The 27,040-nt window shown below is 52.2% G+C and overlaps 12 protein-coding genes across 12 annotated transcripts; 8 read left to right on the top strand and 4 right to left on the bottom strand.

Moving 5' to 3' along the window:
- Nucleotides 1-704: 704 nt before the first annotated feature.
- On the top strand, nt 705-1,455 carry L3040_008866 (uncharacterized protein; the record flags this gene model as incomplete). Its single annotated transcript, XM_066155740.1, has 4 exons — nt 705-745; nt 884-1,063; nt 1,283-1,293; nt 1,358-1,455. The coding sequence occupies 4 exons, from the start codon at nt 705-707 to the stop codon at nt 1,453-1,455; spliced, it is 330 nt and encodes a 109-aa protein (XP_066010034.1).
- Nucleotides 1,456-1,545: 90 nt separating this feature from the next.
- L3040_008865 (uncharacterized protein) lies at nt 1,546-4,191 on the top strand (the record flags this gene model as incomplete). The annotated part of the gene is made up of 1 exon (XM_007292626.2): nt 1,546-4,191. One exon carries the CDS (start codon nt 1,546-1,548, stop codon nt 4,189-4,191), a length of 2,646 nt encoding a protein of 881 aa, XP_007292688.2.
- A 1,107-nt stretch (nt 4,192-5,298) lies between these two features.
- L3040_008864 (uncharacterized protein) lies at nt 5,299-6,008 on the top strand (the record flags this gene model as incomplete). Its single annotated transcript, XM_007292625.2, has 2 exons — nt 5,299-5,754; nt 5,922-6,008. The coding sequence occupies 2 exons, from the start codon at nt 5,299-5,301 to the stop codon at nt 6,006-6,008; spliced, it is 543 nt and encodes a 180-aa protein (XP_007292687.2).
- A 734-nt stretch (nt 6,009-6,742) lies between these two features.
- Nucleotides 6,743-7,923, bottom strand: L3040_008863 (uncharacterized protein; the record flags this gene model as incomplete). Its single annotated transcript, XM_007292624.1, has 2 exons — nt 6,743-6,763; nt 6,823-7,923. 2 exons carry the CDS (start codon nt 7,921-7,923, stop codon nt 6,743-6,745), a joined length of 1,122 nt encoding a protein of 373 aa, XP_007292686.1.
- Nucleotides 7,924-10,131: 2,208 nt separating this feature from the next.
- On the top strand, nt 10,132-11,166 carry L3040_008862 (uncharacterized protein; the record flags this gene model as incomplete). The annotated part of the gene is made up of 1 exon (XM_007292622.1): nt 10,132-11,166. One exon carries the CDS (start codon nt 10,132-10,134, stop codon nt 11,164-11,166), a length of 1,035 nt encoding a protein of 344 aa, XP_007292684.1.
- A 745-nt stretch (nt 11,167-11,911) lies between these two features.
- L3040_008861 (uncharacterized protein) lies at nt 11,912-13,390 on the top strand (the record flags this gene model as incomplete). The annotated part of the gene is made up of 4 exons (XM_066155739.1): nt 11,912-12,035; nt 12,145-12,328; nt 12,523-13,039; nt 13,238-13,390. 4 exons carry the CDS (start codon nt 11,912-11,914, stop codon nt 13,388-13,390), a joined length of 978 nt encoding a protein of 325 aa, XP_066010033.1.
- Nucleotides 13,391-14,619: 1,229 nt separating this feature from the next.
- L3040_008860 (uncharacterized protein) lies at nt 14,620-15,514 on the bottom strand (the record flags this gene model as incomplete). Its single annotated transcript, XM_066155738.1, has 2 exons — nt 14,620-14,739; nt 14,834-15,514. 2 exons carry the CDS (start codon nt 15,512-15,514, stop codon nt 14,620-14,622), a joined length of 801 nt encoding a protein of 266 aa, XP_066010032.1.
- Nucleotides 15,515-16,412: 898 nt separating this feature from the next.
- Nucleotides 16,413-17,953, bottom strand: L3040_008859 (uncharacterized protein; the record flags this gene model as incomplete). The annotated part of the gene is made up of 3 exons (XM_007292619.1): nt 16,413-16,831; nt 16,894-17,709; nt 17,779-17,953. 3 exons carry the CDS (start codon nt 17,951-17,953, stop codon nt 16,413-16,415), a joined length of 1,410 nt encoding a protein of 469 aa, XP_007292681.1.
- Nucleotides 17,954-18,539: 586 nt separating this feature from the next.
- Nucleotides 18,540-19,903, top strand: L3040_008858 (uncharacterized protein; the record flags this gene model as incomplete). The annotated part of the gene is made up of 3 exons (XM_007292618.1): nt 18,540-18,833; nt 18,896-19,492; nt 19,550-19,903. 3 exons carry the CDS (start codon nt 18,540-18,542, stop codon nt 19,901-19,903), a joined length of 1,245 nt encoding a protein of 414 aa, XP_007292680.1.
- Nucleotides 19,904-20,122: 219 nt separating this feature from the next.
- L3040_008857 (uncharacterized protein) lies at nt 20,123-21,150 on the bottom strand (the record flags this gene model as incomplete). Its single annotated transcript, XM_007292617.2, has 2 exons — nt 20,123-20,915; nt 21,005-21,150. 2 exons carry the CDS (start codon nt 21,148-21,150, stop codon nt 20,123-20,125), a joined length of 939 nt encoding a protein of 312 aa, XP_007292679.2.
- A 789-nt stretch (nt 21,151-21,939) lies between these two features.
- L3040_008856 (uncharacterized protein) lies at nt 21,940-23,341 on the top strand (the record flags this gene model as incomplete). Its single annotated transcript, XM_066155737.1, has 3 exons — nt 21,940-22,000; nt 22,069-22,322; nt 22,367-23,341. The coding sequence occupies 3 exons, from the start codon at nt 21,940-21,942 to the stop codon at nt 23,339-23,341; spliced, it is 1,290 nt and encodes a 429-aa protein (XP_066010031.1).
- Nucleotides 23,342-23,713: 372 nt separating this feature from the next.
- On the top strand, nt 23,714-26,113 carry L3040_008855 (uncharacterized protein; the record flags this gene model as incomplete). Its single annotated transcript, XM_066155736.1, has 6 exons — nt 23,714-23,766; nt 23,848-24,037; nt 24,103-24,260; nt 24,314-24,633; nt 24,681-25,579; nt 25,625-26,113. 6 exons carry the CDS (start codon nt 23,714-23,716, stop codon nt 26,111-26,113), a joined length of 2,109 nt encoding a protein of 702 aa, XP_066010030.1.
- Nucleotides 26,114-27,040: the final 927 nt, after the last annotated feature.

Raw genomic sequence — 27,040 nt, 5'->3', positions numbered from 1 at the left:
TTGGGCACCGGCTGCGGGGAATATCATGTATCAGACGATCGGATGTCCTTAGCAGAGGTTCTTAACACGCTTCGTCGTCTTTCGGACCTGAAAGGCTGATGCTGGGTGGTAGTTAGAGGTGGCAACAACAGCCACTAGTGAATGGATCGAACAATAGATACGGTAGGTAGACGGGTAGATAGGTAAGGACATCTGATAGTCCGTACACAGTAGGTAGATGCGGCATCATTCATCAGGCATGCAAGGACGGGTCGTGTGCTCTTGCGGTGAAGGTCCGTCGTCCGTATCCATCGCCCGTATACCTTAATAGCCAGTGAAAGGCTACCGGCTGCCGCCGTGCGACCAAGGAAGAGCGCTGTACCGGTAGTGCTGCTCAAGTTCCTGGTGGGTGCTCGTACGGAGCTCCTACAGACTTCAGAAGTATGCTCGAGTTCCGGATGTATGTAGTAGTAATACAACTAAGTACTGTAGTAGGTACGTAGTATGAGTAGGAAGTACTTACTTACTACACACCTAGGTAGCTCCTGAATCTGCGGCCAAGATAGCCTGCAGCAGCGCAAGACGTCCGAGAGTCGTAAATCGTAACCAACTCTCCTGCCTGTCCGTAGAATATTGCAGATGGGAAGATCTCCCTAAGGACCTAAGTTTCGTTTCAAGTCGTTCTTTTCTAGAATTCTCCAAGAAGCACGACAGCGGAAGAGGTCATGGGATTTCTGGTGAATTTGGTTCACGAAGAGCTGTCGAGGTGAAGAGGTGAAAAGGTGATCTCCCTGCTCCGGTCGGGGAGGGCGTGCAAAACCTAGCCTAGCCTAGCCTAGCCTGGTCCACCTATAGCTCCACCTATAGCTCCACCTGTTGGCTCCACCTAAAGCTCCACTCCCAGCCGCTTCGAGTTAGCTCCGAGCAGCGATTTACGAGAGTCACTAAATCTCAAATCCCTCTTCAGATCCAGTCTGCCCGCCTTCTCTCATACCACATACGGAGACCTGCGATCTATTATCAACGTCGACGACGGCGGGCAGGATCAGCATCACCATCAACTCCCGCCTGACCCTCCTGATCGGTGCATCTCTATCTGCATTCCTCCAACGGAATTGCTCTGTCTGGTCTTCTGGACTGTCCGCTCCTTACCACACTCACCCACACTCCTTTGACTTCATCCCAACTCGATTTTTCCAACAACGCCAGAGAACCTCGGCCAGTACGATTTGATCAAGGCTTTCTTGACACATCGGGAGAAACTCTCGGCAGTACGTCAGAATCGTCAGAAACATTGACACAGACATCATCAACGTCAGTCCCCCTGCTCTACAAGACACAGTTGGCGAATCTGTCAGCGCTGACGGTTGGACTTCAGTTTTGACCACCCTCCTCGTCCAGAGAAACAATCGCCCGAATCGACAGTCGAAATCGAAGTCCACGTCCCGACAACAAGATATTGAGGGGATTGAGTGATCGAGTCTTTATGCTCGCATCTTAATTGGGCGTCGACACCGGCCGCCGTGCGGCAGGGACTCAATGGCGGCTGCGACATCTCCCGGTACAATGTCGTTCAATGGATTGGACCTATCCAACGCCTCCTTCAGCCCCACAGCAATTGATAATCTTTCAAAGCCTTCAATATCCCCTCGACTCAGCAGTCCCGGGCCTCTCCCGCTACCCAGCTTCGTCTTCCCGGCTCCGCTACCACAGCCCTCTGGCTCAAGATCAGCACCAGCCTCCTTCTCCAGAGCCTCGGGTCGGCGACCACTGAGTGCCATTGAGACCCGAAGTCAATCAAAGGAATGGACAGCTGGCAATGGCGAACCCTCACCATCGCCAGAATCACCGTGGGCATTGCCAAGAACCATTCCACCAAGACCAAGCAGCACGCACCAACGAAACGTCTCCGAGTTTATAGGCCGTGATGGTCTGAATGGAGTCGGAGGTGGGTTGATGTCGACAAGCCCTACAAAGTCCGAAGGAGCCCTCCCCAACTCTCCTACTACACTTGGGCCCCCTGGAGGCCGTCGAGGACACGCCCACAGAAGATCAGCAGCTATCAGCGTGAGCGACTTGGCATTTATTCTCAAGCCTAATGTCACCAATACTCGAGGTGGGAGTGCTCCTACATCGCCTTCGGCGATGCGTGAGCGCCACCCTAACATGCCCTCTCTCGATGCTGCAATCCAGCCTGCGAAATCATTGAACGATCTGGCAGATCCGGAACTCAGCCCCAAGACACCCAAAAGCCGAGTTGGATTTTCTGACGAAGTTTCGATTATCCCTAGACCACTGTCCATGGTCTCCAGCGATTCTTCCAGCACAGTTCGCCATGGACATTCGGTCTCTAATTCAATGTCCTCGATCGTTTCGGGGCCATCCTCGCCATCCTCGAAGGATATACGTAATACTTTGTCATCGACGCACAGAACGGTTGACGCTCGGCCTCGCACTGCAGAACCCATCTTAGACAGAGAACAGTTAGAAGGCATCAACGGACGAGGCTCGCTCACTCTTCTGGAAGATGTTGCGGCTGCATCAACCCCCTCAACCCCAAGATCTGCGAAGAAATGGCAATTTTTCGGCAATGAGAATGCTTCTGGCGAATCATCTCCCAAGTCTCGCCCAGCCAGCGCTGCCTCGTCCGCAAAGGAGTCTAAAAAGGCTGAAACTGCTCCATCTTCTCCTGACTTGACGTCTCCAGCGAACCCAGTCGACTCGATGGAGCCACGCGCCAGCTCCCGAAGGTCCTCTATATCTAAAAAGCCGAGCAAGAACAAGAAAAAGGTTAAATCCTGGGCTGGATCAATCCTCTCGCGCAAATCTCGACAGCGGAAACCCAAGCTTTCCCGCCGCTCACCTACTCCACCCCTGAGAGCATACACACCACCAGTCGGTCAAACGAACCACTTCAACTTCAATGAATCTGAGCACTCGGTACTCGAGAAACCGGGTACTCAAGCGGATTTCACCAACTGGAAGCCACGCGAGCTGCCACTTCAAGAAGAAATTCTAAGTCCCATTATCGATCTGGATGCCGCCCTTGGTCCTTTCAATACTCCATCGAGTTTCGGTGATGACTGGACTAAGTCTCAGCAAAATGGAAAGAAGAAGCGGGCTATGCACAGTGCGGCGGGACTGGCTGGCTTCACAGGACCCGGAATGCATTATCACAGACGGACCGAAAGTGCCCCCGAATTTGAGAACGCTCGATTTGGTCTCCATAGACTAGGAAGCAACTCGAAAATGGCTATGGAAGACGTCTTCGAAGAGGATGAAGATGAGGAGTGGGAAGATGCCAAAGCCGCCTCTGACAAGGAAACAAGCAGCAGGGCAAGCGATGCCGAAGATGTTCACTCTGGTCTCTGTATCGATATCAAGGTTGTGGACTCGGATGGTATGGATTCTGAGACGCCAACGGACTTTGACGATGCTACATTTCAGCGCGCATTGAAGCGAAAATGCTCTAGTTTGAGTGAGGGGGACCGCCGTAACATGAGCTCGACCAAGTCAGCACACTCGACCACTTCTCTGATCGATGAGCCAATTGAGGAGGAATGCATTCCCGTGGAGATAGCCGATGATTCTGTTCCACCGAGGCCTGACTCGAGAGCCCAATCCTCGGACTCGACTGTTACCCCCCCATTCCGACCTAGACTACCCAAAGAACTTCCTCCTGTCGATATACAACCATACTCTCTCCAAGCACCGTACCCTACTCCAACCAGCCCCATCTCTTCTAGTCAAGCGTCTTTCCCATCGCCACGCTCTCCACTATCGTACGATACGCAGCGCATTTCAACCGCCCCGTCCTCTTTCAATGATGAGACCGCTTTCCAGTCGCTGCTGATGGGGGAGCCAGGCCCTGAATTGCGAATGTCAGTTGATGACGTACCTTCTTTGTCGAGCAGCAACTCTACCATGACGAGAGACAACAGTGGCATTAACACTGGTATTTACTCTCAGCTTCGAGAAGGACATCGTTCTGCTTCTGTTTCCTCGGCAGCGATCAATCGCAAACGATCTAGTCTGGCCAGCTTGTCACGGCTCATCAGTAGCTCCCACGGCGAGAAGAGCAAGCTTTCAATCGAGTCCAGACCCCAAAGTGCAATTGAAGGAGAGAAGAAGGAGAAGACGAGCAAAGGGAAGCGAATTGGTCGTATGATGCAATTCTGGAAGCCAAAGGACTCTAGCGCCCCAGCATCCTAATCTGGCTTCTCTTGCCTTTCGAACTCATGCCTTTGATGCTCGAAGAGCAGAATGTTTGATAGATGATGGACATCGGAATTTTTTGTGCATATTTCACTTATAGGGCCTCGTCGACTCGACTTGGTTCCGCATCTCTTCTTTGGTCTACTTGCTCGGCACTTTCAGCGGATCTTCAGCATAAACATTAGTTGCGGCACCTCATCCCTTGACAACGGGCACAACACATCCTTCACGCAAGGGTGGATTGTGGCTTTCTCCCAACTTGGATTCCTAGACTGGGGCTGATGTTCCTCGAGGCTTTGACGCGCGTCTTTTAATGGGTGGTTGGGTTTTTGCATGGAAATGGAGAAGACATACAGCGCGTTGTTTTTAGCTTTTATTTTCATTTCTTGCGAGCTTTCGCTCTCTGGAATATATTTGCTCTGACCCTGGGCATCGGGAAGGAAGAGCACATATTACGATTCGATACTATGGACGAGATGATAGGGAACGGGATGGATGGGCTATAGTGCAACCTGCTTTCGTGTGGGGAGAGAAAGCAGATATGGATAATGCGGTAGCTCGAGGCGCTCGCACTCTGCCGATGCGAGACTTAATGAATATAACTTAGAATATGACCCGACTTTTCTTTCCAAAGGCAGATGTGATCCCACCACTGACGACGTTGGGGCGAGTCAAATTGGACTGCCTCTAGCTCACAAGTTGGGAGGGGGAGAAAGATTTAACCTGAGCTAGGTACGACTGACTACCCAGAGATAATCAAGATTCTACTTATCGTCATGACTTGGGACTCAAAAGTATTGCAAATGGAATCGGTTCTGCTCGGAAAATTGTTTCCCCGCTTGCCGCATCAGATTCCGCCTCGGCCTGAGCAGGCTTGAAAGCTCCCGAGCTCTCATCTCAAGCCTTAAGACATACATCAACGAGCACTTTTCAAGAGGCAGCGACGAAAAGGCGCAATCTACATCGCCACCAAGAATCACCATTCGCATCGGCTTAAGATCGAACTCTTTTCACACCAAAAAAATACGACCCCTGCGCAGCAAGCCAGCAATAACAAAACAACAACAACAACAACGACCACAGCGATAACAACAGCACCCAAAAATGTCCACAGCCTCTTCGTCCACCTCCTCCTCGCGCACACCCACCAAACGCCTCCTCACCGAACTCTCCGCCTTCGCCGCCACCCCGCCCTCCAGCCACCCGTTCATCGCCTCGCTCGCGCCCTCGCCCAGCTCCCTACTCTCCCTGCGCGCCATCCTCGTCGGGGCGCCGCTCCCGGCGTCCTCGGGCTACCGCGCGGGCCGCTGGCTCCTGCACGTCGCCATCCCGCCGACGTACCCGGTGGCGCCGCCGGCCATCACCTTCGTGACGCCCGTGTGCCACCCGAACGTCAAGTGGGAGACGGGCGAGGTCTGCCTGGACGTGCTGGGCGCGAACTGGACCCCCGTCCTCGGCGTTGTGGGCGCCCTCGAGTGCGTCGGCCGGCTGCTGGCTGAGCCGGGCGTGGAGAGCCCGTTGGGCGTGGAGGTCGCGGCTTTGTTGAGGGGGGGGGATCGCGTGGGTGCGAGGGCGTTGGTGGGGTTTTGGTGTGCGGAGGAGAGGTGGGAGGGGGGGTTGGGGTGGGAAGGGGAGGGAGACGGGGACAGGGACGCGGAGGATGCGAGAGGAGAGGAGGTGGGGAGGAGAGGGGAGAGGAGTTAGAGATGGGAGAGGTTGGAGACAAGGTGGAGGATTTGATGGCGGAAGAAGCTTCGGGGCTTGGAGGGGATGCTATCGACGAGAATTTGCGGATGAAACGAAGGAAACGATGAATCGGATGGACTGGGTATATGAAAGATGAATTGCACATATGGAACGCTCGCGTGGGGGTGGTGGCATTTGCATTTCAACGGAGATTGGAAATTGGTAGCTTCTTCTCTCTGGCCGCACAAGAAAAAAAGAAAAAGCGGCTTCGCGAACCGATTTTTGGGAATAAGCTCTTGTTATGCGCTTGCAGCATGAGAATAAATACATGGGACATTTCTCGATGATATCAGTTGATCGGGAAATCATGTGTAGTTAGTTATGAGACACAGGAGGTCGGTCACGCAGTTACTACATGCGTACACCAAGCCAGCGTCGCGCTCTACCAGCAGACTCCACACGCTTCAACTCAGGCAGGATTACCGCCGCCGGTATATAAGTCCATCAAACATCCAGACATTGTCTATGGTATACATACATACACATAAAAGCCCAGTTCTCGTCTCCCTATGACGAGAACCAAGCCCCAAGCCCAAGGCCGCAACGGTGATGCCATGCCACAAACGCCGTTTACACACATAAGCAAACAAGCACCTGTCCGTCCGATTCGCGCGTTATTACCTGCCCAAATCTGCTCGCTTGCTAGCGTATCCTGCAACGCTTTCTTGTTGCCGTCCTATATCCAGCCAATGGAAGCATGTGTGCTCCTTCTACCCCTTTCCGCAAAATCAATATCTCTCGAATCGTGGTCGCCGTGCTGAAATATCTTTCATGAAGTTGAGAGTGGACTGTGCCGGACGGCTCACTCGTTGTAATGGTACACCTGGGAATCTTGGTTAGCACAGAATTTGCGACAAGATGTACAGGAGAGTAAGAGCTTACCTTGTAATTCGGTAAGCCTGTAGCGCCCCATCCCAGTCGTTTCGCCATTTTTGCGAATCCTTCCGTCTCGATGAGGTGGTAGAATGCGAAAGGTGGGAACATGGCTCCGTCGCGGTGAACCTCCGCCTTGACCAACAGCGCCGTGCCCCCAACACCGTCTAGATCAATCTCCTGGTTGGGGTCTCCTCCGTCCTCAGCCATATACGCCATCAAAGTCCGGTAGGTAGCCATGGAAGCGTAACCCTCGAGTAGAATATCATCTGGTCCTAATGTATCTCCCAGCTTGCGCGCAATCTCGCTGTCCTGCCAGCTGTTGAAATCGTAGGGGCGCTCGGAAGCTTTCTTAGTCTTCGAGTCGACAAAGCGCTGGAAGCAGTTGGGGACGATGATAGGCTTATCGTGGGCAGCGAGATCTTGGATCAATGTAGGTGGGGTTTCAATCACATCTGCATCCAGCCAGAGGACCCAGGATGTGGAAGGGCCAAGGGTGGTGAAGAGAAGAGAGTTTCTGGCTCTGGACATTGCTGCTCGTCTAACCTTCTGGTTCTCCATCTTGTGACGCTCGGCTTCAGTTTGGGACTGTAGAGGAGGGTCGAAGTCCTGTCGCTCGATAATGATGCTTGCAAATCGCTGGCTGATGGGTCCTGACTTCTGGGTATGGGTGATTTGTGTTTGGAGTTGAGTAGTCGCCGCATTTCCTTCCCTGCTCTTGGGTATGATAAAGGCCAATGTGATCAGCTCATGTGGGTAGTCCAGGCGCATCAGATTGTCCCAGTACTCTTGGTAGAACTTCGCCAGGGGTGTGAGGATGAGAATGGTCTCCCTGTTGGCCAATGGATTGCTCGAGCTGGTAACGTTGTTCATGTGGTAGTGCACAACTGGAGGTGGTATCCGCTTGCCGCTCGAGGACTTCTCATTCTGCTTTCGGAAAGGGGATGTGGGTGGAGAAAGGGGATTCGAGGCCGCGCTGGCTGTTCGACTCTTTGCCGACGCTGAATCGCTACTCGATGGCGAGAACAGGAAGACAAAGATGAATATGAGCAGGGCCACGCCGATGACCCAGGTGATTGGACTCCTCCGCCCTAAACGCGTTGACCCCATGATTGCGTTGAGATTCCGGGATCCTCACTTGTGCGGTTTGCCCTTAAAATGGCCTATGTGGACTGTCCTCAGCGATCACAATCCGTGTCCGGCGGTCGCTGGTCAAAGGAATGTGGTGGCCGTAGCAGTCGTCGTCCCCGGTGGAGCGAGTTTGGTGAGACTGCGCCGTCAGGATTGGTACAGACAGGTACAGGTTTGTAAGTGTTGATGCACTGTTGTCTGTGAAGAAAAAAGGAGGTACCCACCCAACCCATGCCATGCTCAAGCCTTGAAATGAGAAAGGCGGCTCTTCGGATAAAAGTGCAACCAGCCCGAATGTGGTGGGCTTAATGCTTAATATATCATCTACCATGGGACGAAAAACTCTAAGCTTCTTAAGCATCGTAGATAGTATCAATCATACTTAGTACTTGTAGATTCCCAAGTGGCTAAACGGCTTCTTTCCTTCTTTCCTGATCTCGGGGAATGTGAGGACTGGAAAGGAGCTATGTACCTATAGCTAGCGGAAGAAAGGTTGGCTTGGACAACGTCTATTTATTGTATTGTCGTGTCAACAAGCAAGCAAGCATAACCTAGTCTACTGTATCCCTCGAGTATCCACAAACATGTTCCCCATGTCCTACCGGGTCCAGATTGCATTGTTACACAGAAAAAGAGGCCATCTCGATCTGTTTGGCTTCCGTGAGCGATTGATATCCGTCTAGTGCCTATCTATCGGTAGTATGAGTATCATTGCAGAGGTCCGGATCGTACGGACATGGACATATTACAGTCTGATCACTCGGAATGATCGTCTTCTTGGCCCCTTATCCACCTCTTGGTTCAATTTCCCGTAGCAAGTCTATCCTTTCGGTCCGTTTCTCGAGGTGTTTCCACGGCAGCGTGCCTTAGTCAGGTGATTGTGTATCGCTGCGGATGTTCAGATCAGAATTGAATCCGCTGGTGTCACGGAGATTAGTGTTCCAGGGGGGGGTTTTCGTGTTTTCGTGGTCATGGTCGTGGTCGTGGTACTTGTAACTGTTGACGGCGGCGATACCGAGGGATCAAACGCTGACGGACCCAAGTTCGTCCTGACTCCTGAATCCCCCAACTCGGGGCTGGCGGAGATCAGCCGCTATGCCATGTATTTATTATTAACTCGTCCCGTTGCTGGCGAGCTGGAACATATCGACGCATAATTGTTACACGACGTAGTCAATTCGGTATCAGGGGATGACAGCAAACAAAGGCCCTGATCAATAAGCAGTAAATAATGCGATGCGCATGAAAGAAATGGAAATGAGAAAGAAGTGAAGTGAAATCGGTCGGGGATTCACCCGTTATCCCGTAAACGGTAGAAGTAGGACTCGGGGAAGTTCTTTGTTTGTTCTTGATCTTGACCGCGTTACACCCGGATACCGACCTGACGGATCGATCGATGTGTTTTGGTTTCGAGTCCTTTGAATTCCTCGAATCCTCTGAATGAACTACGGAGAGCCAGAACCTACTTGTATTCCGTACACTTGTGACTTGACTGCCTACTGCTCTGTCAAGCGAGGCTGAAAGTAAGTGCTGAGTTACTTAACTAGTGGGTAGCCAGCCAGGACATCCCTTCTCCATCACCTTCACCCTCACCTTCACCCTCACCTTCACCTTCACCTTCACCTTCACCTTCACCTTCACCTTCACCTTCACCTTCACCGTCGCCTTCACCGTCACCTTCGCCTTCCTCAACTTCTCCCGAACTTCGAACTTCGAACTTCGACCTTCGACCTTCGACCTTCGACCTTCGACCGTCGACCTGCGAACCTTCGAGCCTTCCAGCTCTCACTGCTACAATCCTACGCCTATCCTCCACATCTCGCATCCCAACATCCCAACATCCCACATCCCATACCTACATTGCACCTATCGAGCTGGAGCATGGCTTCTGGCATTGCTCCTTGGCTTTCGTAAATAACTGCGCGCTGGCCTGGCTAAACGCCGAGTCCTACGCGTGGACGCCTGGCTGGGAAGAACCCTGGGACCTGCTTTCACCCCCTTCAAAGCAACCCGGCCTGCATCACGACCACGGAAACACTAAACTGCCTAAATAAACGGACACGCCGCGCCGTGCTCAAGCACCCCGGGATTGCCTTGCATTCTACCTACACCGTCATCTCGAGCCCAAACACCACAACGTGGTCAACATCCTGCAGCTGGAGGCGCTGAAGGAGAAACCCGGCCACCATGGAACCGGTGCCCGAGACAGAGAGGATGGAAGAGTTTAAGACGGCTGCAGTTCCTACTCTACGGATTCTGGAAACGAACGACACCTGTCAGAACGATCTGAGTAGCAGAGACAGGAAACCTCCCACCATTCGTCGATCTACGGAGCCAACTCCTTCCTCACCCCGTTCCCCGATCACCACTCCCTCTCCATCTATACCATATCGATCTCGAAATACCTCGCCCTTCTCTCGAGGCCACCTCCGCTCCAAGTCGTCGACCATGGTGCCTACCATGTCGCGGACCCAATCTCTGCCAGGGTTCAACGCCGCCGGTCATCTACTGGCCTCGCCGCACATCCGCCCCTCGAGTCCTATGGGCTCGCCCAACCGGGTTCGAGCACCTCGAAAACCAGTCGATGATGTGTTCCCAGGCCTGCCGAAACGGCTTTCGAGGGAGGTATTGAGAGACATCAGCGAGACGGGAGACGTATCCGAGGAACACACTCCTAGAGCTACGGAGTGGGGCAGCTCCCCTGTTATCGGTCTACCACCCGCTGCGGGCTTTAGAGCTCGAAGGCCCTCCTCTCCTTTACGACATCTGGCCCAGCAAAACGCTATTGCTGCCAGTACTGCCCCATCCACACCATCATCAGTCAATTCCTCACCCTCATACCCGTCTTACCGCTTCAATGATTCATTTCTGGGCACCAGCAGCTACACAAGCACATTCAGCTATCCTGGATCATACGGATCCTCTTCCGTGCCATCCACACCCACTTCTACTCGGTCCCGAAGTCCCAGTATCTCCAGCTTGGAGACCATACCTGATACTCCCGATGCGGAGGAGGCTGCTCTGGAGGCTGAGCGGATGGCACAATTGAAGGCAGCAGCAGATGCGGCGGACGGAGAGGAGTCCAAGACAAAATCAGATACTGCTGGTTCTCGTGGAAGAACGCTGGGAACTACCTTTGGCCGCGATAAGAGGAAGCGGTGGAGTGTGTGTGGTGCCGAGAGACGAGGTGATCTGAATCTGGATACGATCTGGGAAGACTGAATTCAAGGATATTTTGGAAGAAAACGACCCGCCCTCCCCGCTTTAAGAGATGCTGCAGAGGATGGCCGATCTGGAGGGAGTCCAGGCTTCTGGCGGTGACTTCATAGTCAGGCGTGGTTCGTACTGAGAGAAATGTGCTAGCGATGTGCTGCGCATGCTCTTATCTAGAGCTTGTATTTTTGGGGGAGTGGAATTTCTGGAGGCGGACATCAATCATGCACCGCACACTGCAATTACGTTTCTCCTTGCTCATTCTGAGTTCGATACCCCATATGCCAGTCGTTCGCGGGCTGGCATTCAACGAGCGGAGTTTTGAAGGGGGATTTGCATTGCTTTTCGTTGAAGACGGTCCTTTGATTCATAACGAAACTGTAAATAGAGAAATGAATCAAGTAATCCTTCGATAGGTACACTGACCAGGCGGTTTTTTGATCATGTCTTGCAAGTACCGAGACAATAGAAATGGTTAAAGGGACGTTGTATTTATCTTTTTTGGCTGAGTCGGGGGAGGGAGGCTCTAAGCGAGTAAACATCCTTTGGCTGATCGTGTCTTCAATCTCCCCTCGCCTCATGGCAATGCTGTCGATATTCAACTCCTGGCTCTGGCAATCTTAGTGCTATAAAAAACGACTTTGCTTTGAGCATGCTATTCCTTGGGCATATCTCGAAAGCACTCCATCCAGGAACCTTACGCTCGTTTAACCCTCGACAATTTGCATCCTACTTTACCCACCACTCCTTCAACATGCAGTTCGTCACTGTCCTCAGCGTCGCGGCGCTCATCAACACGGCTGTAGCTCTTCAGCCTCTTGCTCCAGAATTGATGAAGAAATATCCTGTGAACCCCTTCAAACTTATGCCTCAGATTGGTTGCTGACTCTTTGCCGCAAAGGCATGGCCGTTGGTGGAGCTGGAGACATCACAACCATCACCATACCCACACCGGCTCTGGCCCTTCTTGGACCGAGTCACCTGTAGTAGCCACGTCTGCTATCGCAGATCCTGAGAATTTGGCCATCTCGGTTGCTTCTTCTGTCCGATCGACTGTTTCGTCTATCTACACTTTCCCCAACTCTACGTCCTCCGCGAGCTCAACGGCCTACCCAACGGCATCCTCATCATCCAGCTCCCTCTTCCTAACGCAACCGCAAACTCTACCAGGGTCAGACCAACGGCCTACTCGCCATCTAGCTCTTTCGGCTGCTCAACCACAACGTCAATTAGGTCAGTATCTATCTACCCTCATCCATCTCGACGCCTTGGACTCGGCATCACGTTCTGGCAGCCGCCCTTCTATTCCATTCCCACTCACTGCTCGTCTGAAAGGGTGTGAGGCTAACACTAACACGCCCGAAGCACCCTCACCATAACCGAAGGCATCACCTACACCTTGTTCCTCCCAACCCCCAGCTCCACAAACCACACCTGGACCAACACCGCCTCCTCCGTCCCGTATCTACCCTCACCCCCCTTCCCCCCCACTAACGCCACAGCCCTCACGAACCGCACCACCTTCACGCTCATCCCGTTCCCTAGCTACGGCAGCTCCCTCTCCACCACCCTCACATCGCTGGCCACTACAACCAGCTCGTCCTCCCTCGCGGTCGACACCGGAACGTCATCCAGCACCCTAGAGGCTCTCTCGATCCCGCTTTCCGCAGACCCGATCTTCTCTGGTTCGCCGAGTGCGGTCCTGCATCCAGTCACGACCGTTTCACAGACTACGACGGTGACGGGGGGCCAGGCGACGGGAGCCCCCGACCCAGCGGCCTTGCACTGCGGCATCCACAGGCTGCCGAATGGGGCCTACAAGATGGCCGAGTACTGGGAGGAGACACGGGGCGTCTGGGTTACGCTGTTGGGGTGCTTTGAGGTTTGCGAGGTATCGTTTCTGTTTCCCCCTTCTCACTCTCTCTCTCTCACTCTCTCTTCCTCTCCCCTCCTATCATCCCTTTTCTCCAGCTCCTCATTGCCTTTTCCGAATCCCCTGCTTCGTTTTATGTGTGTGTGTGTGTAGGGGGACACTAGGGGTGGTGACCACCACCCAGACCAGGCTAACTTCAACGAACAGGGCGCCAACGACGGCGGCTGCTTCTCTTACTCGTTCTACCGTGACCAAGGCACCGGCGCGCCGCGGTGCGACCTCTCCGGGATGGCCTGGACAGCTTCATCCAGGAGGTGCCGCGCGTGTGGTACGATCTCGACAGTGGCAAGCCTTCGCTAATACTACTGTAGGTAGTAGGTTGTAAGTAGGTAAGGGCTGTGTGCGATACATAGGTAGCTCTACTCTCGCAGATCAGAAGGCCTTTCTTTGCTCTGCCCTGACTTGCCTTTTTCAAGGAAACGAGCGCAACAAGTGAAGTAAACCTGTCGTCCTCGTAGTGTAGGGTAGGATCTTCGAAGCGGGCGGCCGTGGTGTGGTGGAGCGTGGGTGAGTGAGTGAGCATGAGTGAGAAAAGCTGGAGGCGGTTATGCGTGGTGTGATGTGTGGTTGATTGATCTTGGGAGTGTGGCAGCATGGGATGGAGTTTCAGGCGTATTATCCATTCGGAGACCCCCCTTTCCCCCCCCCCCCCCCAAAAAAGGGGGAAAAAAGGGGAAAAAAAAGGGAAAAATGGCAAAAGGAAACCCGCCCACGCGCCCCTGCAAATGAGGTGTTAGCACGACCGTCCAAGTCAGAACATGCTGAAGTCCAATCTACTGCAGATATTTGGTGACAACCATTACACCATCGCGTGGGCCAAACCTGTTTTGAGGAGAGGCTGATGGGTAGTTGGATATATACGTATATACCAAATTTCATCCCACACACACGCGGGTAAACAAAAAAAGAGAGAGAGAGAGACCACTTTCTCTTTCTTCACGCGTCACAGCTGTTCCTTCCCCGCAGATTTACATGGGAGAATGTCAATATTAGTTATATTGATTCTGTTTCTATATGCATTTCAGAGCCCGCGGTATATATTTCTGGCCGATGAATGCTGTTGTTAAGTTCACGCGGGTTCTTGTAAGGGGAAGACGATGTTGCTGAGGAGATCTTTTACGTTATGGATAAGAAGATGGGGTTTGTTTGGTTTAGAAGATGGTCACTTTCACTTGCGGGTGTTTGGATTTATGGGATTGAGGTTGGATTTTGGATTTTTTTGGTATGGCTGGCTGGTAGGCTGGCTGGTATTGCCCACCTCATCCCACCTAACCCTGAAAAAAACAAACACCTGTTGCTGATGATCGGCATTTTCATTCTGCATCTATTGACATTCCAATGATTTTGAGGCTGTCCCCCGATGCAGCTCTGGGAGGAAGTGATCAACCGGGCTTGGTTTGGTTTGGTTTGGTTTGGTATTTTCAAGGGGGACGTTCGCTTCGGTTCGGTTCGTGCTCGCTAAACCGAGCCCCATGTCAACAATAACAAACACTTCAGGATAATCTCAGTCGACGAAGCAGAGAAGCCACCTATCGCATTCTCACCCCGCCACTTATTTCAGCCAGGGGTCTCCTCTTATGCCAGATGATACTTCCCTTCCAATTCCGCTCCCGGATAATCTGATTGAAGTTCGGCAAGGGCTCATCAACCTAGAGGCCCGCAGACGAGCAAAGTTGTCAGTCAGACATTCAACCTTCCTTCTCGACGACCAAGAGCTTCGAGGAAAGAAAAGGGTTACTTTACCGGCTTCCCGATCCCACGATATGCCCAGCCTTGCCAGATCAGAGCCACGGCAAGCTGTAGAGTGACCCACGCGTCGATGGGCGGGCACGAGGCATTCATCTTTGCCATGAGATCGCCATACCTACGTCCTTTCCGCCACCCGTTCTTCATGCGGTCGTGCTGGCGCCATGCAAACTGCATCAAGGGGATGACTTCGCCCAGGTGTACATAGGGGTTCCACAGCGGGGCTGGCGGCAACGTCGCGAAATACATGGTGTACGGCGTATCGAAGATGGGGAGGATCTGGTCTTCGGCAGCATCGAGATAGATGCGACTCGGGTCTTGGAATGGTGAGATACCTGGGAAGGGCGGGTCGATGTAGCCGAAGCGATCTCGATCTGGTGGAGGTTTTGCGTCAATAGAGAGGAATGTGAAGGAAGGATGGTCCATCCGTCCCGTCCGAGATCTCTGCAACTTACAGCACCAGCTCCAGCATTTCTTTTCCTTGGCATAGGTGTGTTCGTCATCCGTGTAGCCGGGATGGATCGTCGTGATAAGATTCTCGTAGAACTCTTCCATGTCTTTCAGAGTGGTTCCGACCAATACATCCCTACGTAGCGAGTCGTTAAGCTTTTTCAGGCGGTCATGGAGCTGGTGGCCGACCGATATGTAACCAGTGGCTGTGACAGGTAATGAGCCCATGGTTTTGGGATGTTGTATTCCTATTATTCGGCGGAGGCTCCGGCCTATGGAGAAGAGGAGAGGGGAGCCCTAGCAACAGCTCTTGCCCTGTGATGAGCTAGCGAGTACGCTAACTACTTCGGGGTAACTATGCAGCCACCGTCCTTACCATACTCTTCCACTCACTGCTAAAGTGAAGACAATAGATTCAATTATGAATATAACGTATTATTGAAGCCAAGACAACAGATTCGAATCCAATCACAAATATTGCCGCCGACGGCAAAACACTGCCAAAGTCCTACTGAATAAGTCTTTACTAGACAGTAGAAACCTCACCCCAACGCTTTGCTTTATCAAAGATATCTGATTCCCGCCGCAAATGGTACCTACCTGTTGACTCTATGTGTTGGAGCCAAGTAGAACGAGACAAAGATTTGTCCCCCTGGTGCTCTCCATTGTATCAAATATTCGAGGTTCTTCGAGACTTCACCCATCCTTCGCTTTCTTTAGGGTTCTTCGCCTACTCTTTTGATTTCTTTGCCTTGCCAACTGTGAACCTCGCCTCATTGGAGAATAGTGGATCTCGTTGCTATCACTTCTTGCCATCAGTCGAATGATGCCGAAGAAATCCAGAGGTACCTCTTCTTATACAAAATAAAATCAGACTCTCACTCAAAGCTGGAGTGAATGCAGCTCGCTCTTAGATATAACACGCTAGCCCCGAGTCAGAAATTTAGAAATTTGTAAGAGCCATTTTAAAGATATGGAAAGGCATCGAGAACAAGCAATATCATGGGAAGGCAGCTAGCTGTAGCTAGGGGATATCAAACTAAATTCATTATCTTGCAACATTTAGTACCGGACTCCTCGCCAATGCCTCATTTTCCCTACCCAATACTACAAGTCCCGCCTCTACCTAGTTAAACTTATCAAGTGCCTCATTCAGTATCTTCACAAACTCGAATACCTCGGCGTAAGTGTTGTACAGCGGTACCGGCGCCACGCGCATGACGTCCGGTTTCCTCTTGTCGGCCACGATTCCTGCTTCGTCCAACATGGCGCTGACAGTGTCTAGCTTGCCCGCATGGAACATGACACTCAACTGGGTACCACGCCATTCAGGATTCGAGGGAGTAATGATGGTGAAGTTTCGCTCGTAGTGTGGGCTAGCGTGGAGAAGGTGCTCGAGGTAGCCGGTGATCATGACGGACTTCTTGCGGATATCGGACATGGAGGTTTGTGCGAAGACGGATAGGGAACCGGAGAGGGAGGCGAGTTCTACGGTGGAGGAAGTGGAGACTTGGTAGCCGGAGGCACCGGGGCTAGGACGGAATTCTGGGATTCGTTAGTATCGACGATTGATTTGATAGAATCGGTCTGGGTGAGGGAAGACTGACCATTCTTCATGTTCATCCGTCCCACCTGGTCACCACCGTACCATCCTGCTAATCTGTGTCTGTACGTCGGTCTCTTCTCTTGCCCATCAGAGTAATCGACCTTCCCGTGTCTCTCATGAACATAGAAACCACCGACGCCCCCGGGTCCAGAGTTCAGATACTTGTACGTGCACCAAACAGCAAAATCCACATTCCAGTCGTGGAGTTGCAACGGTACGTTTCCGACGGCGTGAGCGAGATCCCAACCTACGATCAAGCCCTTGGCTTGCGCATACGCAGTGATAGTCTTGATATCGAAGAACTGTCCTGTGTAGTACTGGATTCCAGGAAGGAGGAGCAGAGCAGTACTCTCTGCGTGCTCATCAATGATCTTCAGAATGCTCCCAGTCGTAACCTCAAACGTTCCATCCTCAGGCCCAATCATAATCATGTTCTCCTTAGGATCAAAGCCGTGCTGCAGGATCTGACTCTCAATCGCGAAGTGGTCACTGGGGAATGCTTTCCAGTCCAGAATGATCTTGCTCTTTCCAGCGGTAGGGAGATAGAAGCTTGCCATCAGCAAATGCAAGTTTATGGTCAGACTGGCCATGATACCAGTCTCGAAAGGAGATGCTCCAACGATGGGAGCGAACTGGCGAGATACATCTTCGGCGAGCAGTTGCCACTGGATCATAGGCGAGCCCTCGAGCGGCACGAAGTGGCCGTGGACACCGATCGTGGCCCAAGTATCGAGATATGCGCTGAGATACTCTCTTGTAGCCTTAGGCTGGAGCCCGAGAGAATTTCCGCAAAAGTAGATGGAAGGATCTTTGGATTCTACCGGAGGATGTTAGCAGCTGAGACACATGTCATGTGATCTAGGAGGGGGAGATGGGGGTGGCGAACCTGGCTTGACGAGTGTTCTCGTCTTGATGTTGGATTTGGAGGGGATAATGAACTTCTCTCGAAAGGAGCGGAGATGGTCTGTGGCATCAAGGGATTGTGCGTATTCGAGAGTGTTTGCCTCGGCCGGGAAAACGTGCTTGGGGGTTTGTTGTTCTGCGAGCATAATGGAACCCATCTTAGCGAGTTGGTCAGGTGTTGATGATCGTGAGAAGATGAAGCTATATATCTTGCATAGTATAGCTAGCTAATGTAAAACGATGCGATGAGTGAGATGGGAAGAACCGGCGGATGAATATATAAATGATCTGATCTGTTCGTGTGTCACTTGCGATGCAGCTCTCGTCATCATGCTGTTAGGAGGTATCCAGTATGATCATTCATCGTATCGGTATTCCCGTGTATCTTAGACGCTTCCGCCTCCGCTTCCGTTTCCGCGTCCGCGTCCGTGTCCGTTTCCGTGTCCACCAACAGTCTCGGGAAACCCTGACCAGAGTTATTCCTGCACGCAACATATGAGAACGATCGGCCTAAGAGGCTGCAAGGAAACGGCATCCGTCCATAACCGTTGACCGATATGGTCGTTTCGCAAGTTCGGCAGCGGTGAGCTTAATATCCGTGTTTACTTACAAGATCCAGATATATATCTGGTTCTTGGAAACTTCGTGTACTACCTACCTCTGATATACGAGTCGAAATTTTCTATCACCATTTTCGCCAGTCTTATTGCTGCATCTTTTTAGTATCATTACAGTTTTTTTATCATGTTGGGCCCATTGAATGTCAACTTGGCGCAATTTGGTGTCTCAGAGAGAAATGGATTCTTACCCGACCAAGCACCCCTCAAGCGATTGAGCAGCCCATACTATGAGAGCTGGGAAACACTACTGTCACAACTCCCAGAGCTCATCAAGACAGGCTCTACAAGAAGCGAAGTGGACCAGTTAGCAGTACTCGCAACATCACATCTCGTCTCAGAAAGCGAATGGCAAAGAGCATACCTGATCTTGTCCTTTTTCACACACTCATACATCTGGGAAGCCGGCGGGCCATCACAGGTACGTAAATCATCCCCCGGGGCCCCGAAGACCATCTCCAGAGCGTTTCTGATCTTGACCAGCGTCTCCCTGCCTCCATTGCAGTACCATTTCTCGACGTGGCATCGCATCTCGGCCTCCCACCGACTGCAACCTATGCCGCCCTCAACCTCTGGAACTTCGAGTCGATATCCGGCGAGAATGACTTCACCAACCTCGACGATCTCCGCTCGCTCCACACCTTCACCGGGACGAGAGACGAAGAATGGTTCTACCTCATCTCTGTTGCCATCGAAGCGTACGGCGCAAAGATCATCCCCGCCGTCATGAAGGCCATGGACGCCGTTCGCGCCAACGAATCTGGCGTTGTTGCGGCAGCACTCGTCAACTTTTCACGTAACATCCGCGAGATTGGAATCATTCTGCAGCGGATGGACGAGCACTGTTCACCGAAGGTCTTTTATGATGACATCCGCCCGTTCTTGGCGGGGAGCAAGAACATGGCCCTGGCCGGTCTCCCGAACGGAGTCTTCTATGAAGAGGGCGCGGGGAAGGGAGAGTGGAGGCAGTACAGCGGTGGGAGCAATGCGCAGAGTTCCCTGATCCAGTTCTTCGACATTGTGCTTGGTGTTGAGCACGTGTCCACGAAGGGTTCGAAAGCGAGGAACAGCTTCCTGCAGGTAAGCCTCCCAGTGCATAGTAACTAGTTGCAAGGGAGCAGTACTGACTAGATACAGGAAATGAGACAGTATATGCCAGGCACGCACCGCAGCTTCCTCCAGAAGATGGAGGAGATAGTCAATATCCGCGAGTACGCCGAAAGCACTTCGATTTCTGAAGTGACGGAGGCGTACAATCTCGCAGTCAAGGAACTTGAGCTGTTCCGAGGCGTGCATATCCAGGTTGTCTCGCGCTTCATCATTATCCCATCGAGACAGGAGAGTCCCAACACGCATCCAGGATTGAACCTTGCGGTTGCTTCGTCGAACACCGTGGACAAGGAATTGCACGGCACTGGCGGAACCCAACTTCTGCCGTTCTTGAAGCAGAGCCGCGATGAGACGAAGGAGGCGGCTTTGCCATTGCTATGAGCGCAGAACTGGATAGCGTGTGGCGAGAACGTTACTTGATGGAATTTGGGATGGGGTTTGGCATATTGAGCATTTTCAGCGGGTAGATAGAATCATAGAATGTGGATATTGTATAATTGCCTGGTGTCTGGGATACTTCCCGCCCCAGATGCAGTAGACGAAAGTAGAGAATCAACAAACACACCACAATGAAAGCAACATACAGTTACAGTTTTGGCTCTATTCGCCTCTACCCTTCTTGCAATCATCCAGGTTCCAAGCTTGCAAAGTCGCAGCAACCACGCTTGCCAGCCCGGCACCCTCTTGCCACTGGACGTCGTGCGGGATGTCAAAAAAATCCTTGAGGACCAAGACCTTGGCCTCCTCGCCCATGCCTTTCAGTGAAGCACCCATGCAATCAATCTGGCCATTATCAACCAGCCCATCGTTGCTCGAGCTGACCAAAACCACAGTCTCTGCTTCGGGCCAAACCTTCACGAGCTCATTTTTCGCAGGCGATGCATAGTCCCACGCCCTCTCATCCTCTCCAAAAGCGCCAACGAGGAACTCCTGATACGCCGGATGGGGGTTGCTGTCTCTCAGCAGCCTGAAGTCATAGATCCCCGCCACGCCAACCACCACCTCTGGATTCTCAAACGGCACCGGAGCAGCGCGAGAAGTTTTCACGCTCTCCCTCAGCTGCAGACTCTGAAAGGCAAGAGTCGCCCCGCAGGAATGGCCGACGACCATATAGCGGCTCCCGAACCTGTACTTGGCCTGGAGGAAAGAGATGGCGGAGATGACGTCCCGGAGATGGTCTGGATGCCTGGCTTCTCTGAGCTCTGTTGTTGGGGTCGACGGGGGCTGTGGGTGGGCTGGATGAGCGGAGAGGCGGTAGGAGAGGGATGCTATGGCGGTGATGTGGGCGTTCATCAATTCTCGGTAAGAGTCGCATGAGTAGAGATGGCGGATCGTCGGGTAGAAGGATTTGTCGGTGATGGTAGGGTCACGCCAGGCTCCGCCATGGATGTAGCTGTTGGTGTTGTCAGGTCTCAGAAACGGATATATATATATATATATATATATATATATATATATAAATGAGAAATGAGAGTTGCATACATCAGGAAGAGCCCACCTCCATCGGGGGACTTGTTCTCTCCGAAGTGGTGATAGACAGTCAGTTTCTGCAGCGCGTGATCCCCGTAGCTGAAGTCCTCCTGCACGATAACCTTGTCTATCTCGACCTCTTCCTCGATGAGGGCCATCTTGTTACACGTGATCCCAAGTTTCTTGAGATATCCAAGATATCTCTGAGTCGTTAAGTCGTTAAGCGCGAATTGACGTACGAGACAGCATGAATCTTCGTACAGCTTGGTCTCCGCACTGAATCTAGTCCTCTCAATTCTCAGTCACTGGATTGAAGAGGCGGGCGTACGTATCATCCTCAATCCGACCGATACTTAACCGATACTTAACCGGGTTCGGCGGAGGTTGCATCAAATTGAGTGCGGACTTGTTGAGGCTTGAATGGACCTCTGCTCGGCATAATTTCTGTTGTCGTCGTCGTCAATGGGTATTGATCGGCTGCAGACAAGTGGGTACGGGACGGTCCGGTACGGAAGCGGAAAATTGGGCTCACACGGATCTCGCACGTCAGGTCGAATTGAATCCTTGCGCCGGCACAGTCACAGCGCTCCTCAGTGCCCAGAACACCCACAACACCAAGATCAATACCAACACCAACACCAACACCAACACCAAGAACCCCATCACAAGTACAGGATGGTGGCATGAATGCGGGTCAGCCTTCTTCAAGGAGGGGCATTGCCACCCCCCTCCCCTATCGACTCTACCTACGCGGACCGAATCTAGCCTATCTCTGGCTCTGCTGCTTGACAGCTCTTGGGCCAGAGGCAAGAGGCAAGGAAGGATCGTCTGCAAGATGGCAATGCGTTGGTATATCTTCTTGACGTACTCAGTACTTTCCTTTCAAGTTCCTCTTATACTACCTGGAACCACCTCGCCATTTTCTCTGCATCTACACTAGCTTCACAATGGGGTCTATCAGTACAAACTGGCGTGAGCTTGACATTGCCGTCGTCGGGGGAGGAATCGGTATGTCCAGACCTACCAGACCAATACCCGACCTCTTTCCTACGTAAGTTAGCTAACAACAACACTAGGTGGTCTTGCAACTGCAACTTCTCTTCGCAGAGCTGGACACAAGGTCACTATCTATGAGCGCGCGGATTTTGCCGGAGAGGTTGGTGCTTCGATCAGCTGTGCGGCAAATGGAACGCGGTTCTTGGAGAAATGGGGTGTCGACATTCCCATGGGACGACCTGTGGTACTGAAGAAGCTGATTTCGCGGGATTGGGCGACTGGAGAGGCAACGAACATCTACGACTTGGCAGATTATAAGGAACGATGGGGTGTCGTAGGTGTATCCGTCGATTTTGGAAGCGTGGCTCATCGATTTAGGTGTACAACATGTTCCATAGAGTAGACATGCATGCCATGCTTATGGACTCGGCTACGGCATCTAAGTATCCTGGCACTCCTGCTGTCCTGAAGGTCAACCACCGCGCATCCGAGATTGACCATGAAGCTGGTACCATTACGTTTGAAAACGGTGTACAAGCAACGCACGACCTGGTCATTGGAGCCGATGGAATCGGTTCGCAAGTCCGGAGAACGATTGGTATCGTGCCCGAGCGAAAACAATCTACATCGCATTGCTACCATTGTATTATTGCAACCGAGGACGTGAAGAGGTTGGGGCTGCACGACTTCACACCAAACGAAGCAATCGAATTCTGGGGTGGACAAGACATCAACAAGATTGTGTTTTCCCCATGTCGAGAGGGAGAGTTACACTCATTTTACTGCTTCTTCCCAGCGAGCATGGCTGGAAACCCAGGCGAAGGGTGGAGCCATTCCATCTCCGTCGAAGAGCTCATGCAACCTTTCTCAACACTGGATCCAGACCTCCAGGCCTTGTTCAGGAACTCCACAGATATCAAGCCATGGAGACTATTTGTGCACCAACCTTACCCCCACTGGCAAAAGGGCAAGACATGCATCCTCGGAGACGCAGCTCACCCGATGATGCCTGATCAGAGCCAAGGAGCATGCATGGCAATTGAGGATGCCGGTGCGCTCGGCATAATCTTCAGCGATAGCTACTCGTTTGCTGGCTCGGCGGAGGATATCAAGAAAGGTCTGCAGATCTACGAGCAAGTGCGTAAACCCAGAGCGACCCGGGTGCAGGCAGCCAGTGCGAGGGCGAGAGAGAACATCAACGAGCGAATCGGGTTCTCGAGTAACACCGACAAGCCGGGATACAAGGTCACGAACGAGTCTGAGAAGTTGACGATCGAGGAGATGAACCAATACGATATGTATGCCGATGTCGCAAGACAGGTTGTTGCTGCTGCTGCTGTGTCTGACGTTTGAGCGAAATAGCCTGTATTTTTTTATTATGAGTTTCTGTCTGCAATGATATATCCCTTCCTCAAGAATCCAACTTCTTCCCTTGTATACATGGCATTCCAATAACACGACAAGGCGAACGACATCTTAAGATGCTTCGTCCTGCATGCCCACTCTTAACTAATCTCTGAAGTAAAGGATGTAAGGAGGCCCACCTAAGCGAGCCGACGATTAACGACGATTCGGAGTTCCGACGTTTCTCCGGATCCGGCTCGTTTCCGCACCTCTCAACTCAGTTCCGCGTCAACCAGAGTAGAACTCCGTAATCCTGCGGTATCAACATACCTCGTACGCACATTTCTGTCTCCGTTTCCGCGCCCCGAAGTAAATTGTCGGATGTCATCCGAACGCCCAGCCAAACGTATACGGCAAGCCTGTGAGCCGTGCCGGTAAGCGCATCCGTGTCACCTGATATCTCCGTCTCCGTGTCACGGGAAGCTGATCAATGATCATGATCACGATCACAACAGGCGCAAGAAGTCCAGATGTCCGGGCGAGAAACCCGTGTGTTCCCATTGCGCCCGGCTACACCAGAGCTGCTACTTTTCCGACGAGCGGCTTGATAAAGAACGTTCGATAACGCCGTCGCCGCATGGTCCGGCTCGATCCGTTGGGCCCAAGAGCTCATCTGTTGCTGCTCCTACAGATCACGTGATATTGGTAAGTTTAGGATGATGTGTGACAAGGAAAGCAAATGTACTTCTACTGATGAGACTACATCGCAGGAGGATCGGTTGAGACTCGTGGAAAGTCAACTCTCGGAGGTGTTGGCGCACCAGAAGACGGTGGATAGGGGGGCTTCGATGCGGGTATCGTCAGAGTCTCCTAGGGCACCGATTTATCGTGATGGTGCTCAGCCGAGCCCACGACAGATGTGCGACGCGTAAGATCGCTCTCCAGATTTCTTCCTCCATTGCCAGGCTCTAACGCTGACAGGGCACCACTGCCTCCGCGGGAGGTCATACTCGGTGCCGCAGAGACGTATCTCCAGTACTGCGACTGCCAACCGCTTCCCCTATTTCATCGCTCATCCTTTATCTACACCTTAAGAGATCGCCAGCCTGAAGTTCTCCTCTCAATCCTCGCTCTAGCCTTGCGTTTCACAGACACTTCAGGTTCTAGCAGTAGCCAAGCGAGGCTTATCAGTGGCTATGTCGAGTCTGCAAGAACGATCATCTCCAAGAAGATATTTGAAGGGCTTGTAGAGCTATCAACAATCCAGTCGCTGTGCCTCTTGACACTTGTTGATTTTGCTGGTATGAACCCTATTTCCGGTTTCTGATCCCCTCGCTGACAAGCTTAGATGGTCACACAAGGCGTGCAAGCATACACAGCAGTCAAGCAATGAGCCTCGCACACAACGCTGGGCTTATCACAGAATACCCGCATGCCCTCCCGGATCAGGAAAAAGAAGAGCGAAGAAGATGTTTCTGGAGTCTCTTCCTCCTCAAACGGCTCCACGGAGCCGACTTTATGGTCCTTGACTTCTCTGCCGAGGACAATTTTCCTTGGTATCCCGAGACAACGGGCGAGCCATCATCGCTAGGGTGCCAATCAACTCCAGCTGCTCCAAATCAGAATGATGGCCAGGGGCCAGATAAAGGCATTGTAGCGTACGCTATACAGCTGAGCGAAGTCTGGTTCAAGACCACCAGGTACGCTCGCCGGCGCGGAAAGCCCAGCACCCTACCCCCTTGGTCCTCACAGTCAGAGTATGCCACTATCCTGGCCCACCAGATGGACTTTGAAACTCGGATGCCTTTCATGCACCGCTTCGCACCCGCAAAATTCTCCCAGCGTTCTGCCGAACATTTGAATTCGACTCGTGATTATTGGGGACCGTGGCTGTTCATCCAGTTCGTCTACCATACCAACATCTGCCTCTTGAATCATCCGTTGTTGATATCTCTTCGGCTGCGAGATTTCAAATGTGTCATTCCGGAGATCTTCCTTCAGCATAGCTCTGATCTCATCTCGTCCCACGCCTGTTGGATTATCTGCTTGATGGATATGCTGGAAGCCAAGTCGTTTAAAATTACGGACCCTTTCTTGGGCCATTGCGTTGCGATCATTGCCACGATATATCTGCAGGAGAGCTTCTCCGAGGATCCAGGAACGCGAAGAGAGAAGCGGGATAACTTTGATAAGTGCTTGAGATTCATTCGTGGGTTTGGTGAGCAATGGCCGCATCTTGGGCGCATAGTGAGTAGTTTCCCCTCCGTGTCGAGCGACAGCTGACAAAGATAGGCCAACAAACTTCAGAAACTAGCGGAGACGGTCTCATCGACTTACGTCGCCAGCGAAGAGCCCACTCGCCAAAACCGAAAACTTTTGATAGACCTGGGACAGTTTTTCGAAGTCTTGGAGTACTCGTGCTCCAGCGAGGTGCCCGGCTCTGCCAGGCAGCTCTTCGGCTCATCATTGCATCCCAGCTTCGGCGATTCCAGAACGGAGATGGCACAAACCTCAGTGCTGCCCCAGCCCACGAGGGTCGAAAGACAAGAGTTTGGAAACCTGACACCGAACATGACCCACGTCGCTGATCCTCTTGACAACCCAAATGTTGTGGCCAACGCACCGCTGTCAGCTGCGACAGCTCCTCTGGTGTATTCGGACAATGAGCTAGCCGTGCTGGCCGAGAGCTTCTTTCACCCAAGAAATGATTACGACGGAAACGCGAATTGGTGGCACTCGATGAACATGAATGCCTTGCGAAGATCCGAGTCCGATGTCTAAGCCCCTTCACTCTATCAGCTCGCTTCTCGTAAAGTTAGTCGCCAATCACCCAAAATAGGGACGATTTCCGAAGAAAGTTTTTATGCGAACTCTGAATGGCCCCTTCCGATGCTAAGTACGGGTCTCACCTGCCAAAAAATTCGAGCCGCGGCCAAGACGAAAGTTCAAAATTTGCCAGAAAGGCTTCGCGCATGAATACCGCATCCGGCCGACCCACCCATCTGATATTTTGTCGGTGTCGAAGACCCAGGAAGTCTTGAGACCAACTTGGTGCACCCACCGACATGTTAAGTTGAAGGCAACTCAGCCAGCCAGCTCTGCTCTGTACGGAGCGTTTCTCGCTTCATCCGATCGTAGCTAACCTTGTCTTGTCTTTGTCTTTAGCGAATAACTCTCCAGTCGAACGCAACAGGCACTGATTCGTTGATCGATCTCCACCCTCACGCCTGTACATCAATCAATCAAAAGACCTTTTCAATCCCATCCACTTACCCATCCCCTTTTAGTTGAGTTGAATTGAAGCGCTGAAGGTTGCAAGTCAGGCGCCTACCTACCGGTACCTAGGGTAGCCTCCCCCTGTGCTGCTGCGCATTGCATTGCTATCCGGTCTTGCGGCGGGACGGATCCCACTTGATCACGGTATTCTTGCTCCTCCTCGTAATGCGTTTCTCTTCTCGTTACTGGACTAGAGAAAGGGGGGGGGGGGGGGGGGGAGAGAGAGAGAGAGAGAGAGAGAGAGAGAGAGAGAGAGAGAGAGAGAGAGAGAGAGAGAGAGAGAGAGAGAGAGAATTATTTCCAGAATTCCTTTCCTATAATATAAAAGTCCCACTCCTTCTTCTTCTTCTTCTCCTTCCTCCTCCTCCTCCTCCTCCTCTTCTTCTTCCTCTTCTATATCTCTTCACCAGCTGTCATTTTTTCCGCAAGCAA

The sequence above is a fragment of the Drepanopeziza brunnea genome, assembly GCF_022702325.1.
Source record: "Drepanopeziza brunnea f. sp. 'multigermtubi' strain 214-2 chromosome Unknown ctg19, whole genome shotgun sequence".
NCBI classification, from domain to species: Eukaryota; Fungi; Ascomycota; class Leotiomycetes; order Helotiales; family Drepanopezizaceae; genus Drepanopeziza; species Drepanopeziza brunnea.
The sequence above is the reverse complement of the archived record's forward strand: the minus strand, read 5'-3'. Positions and strand labels throughout refer to the sequence as shown.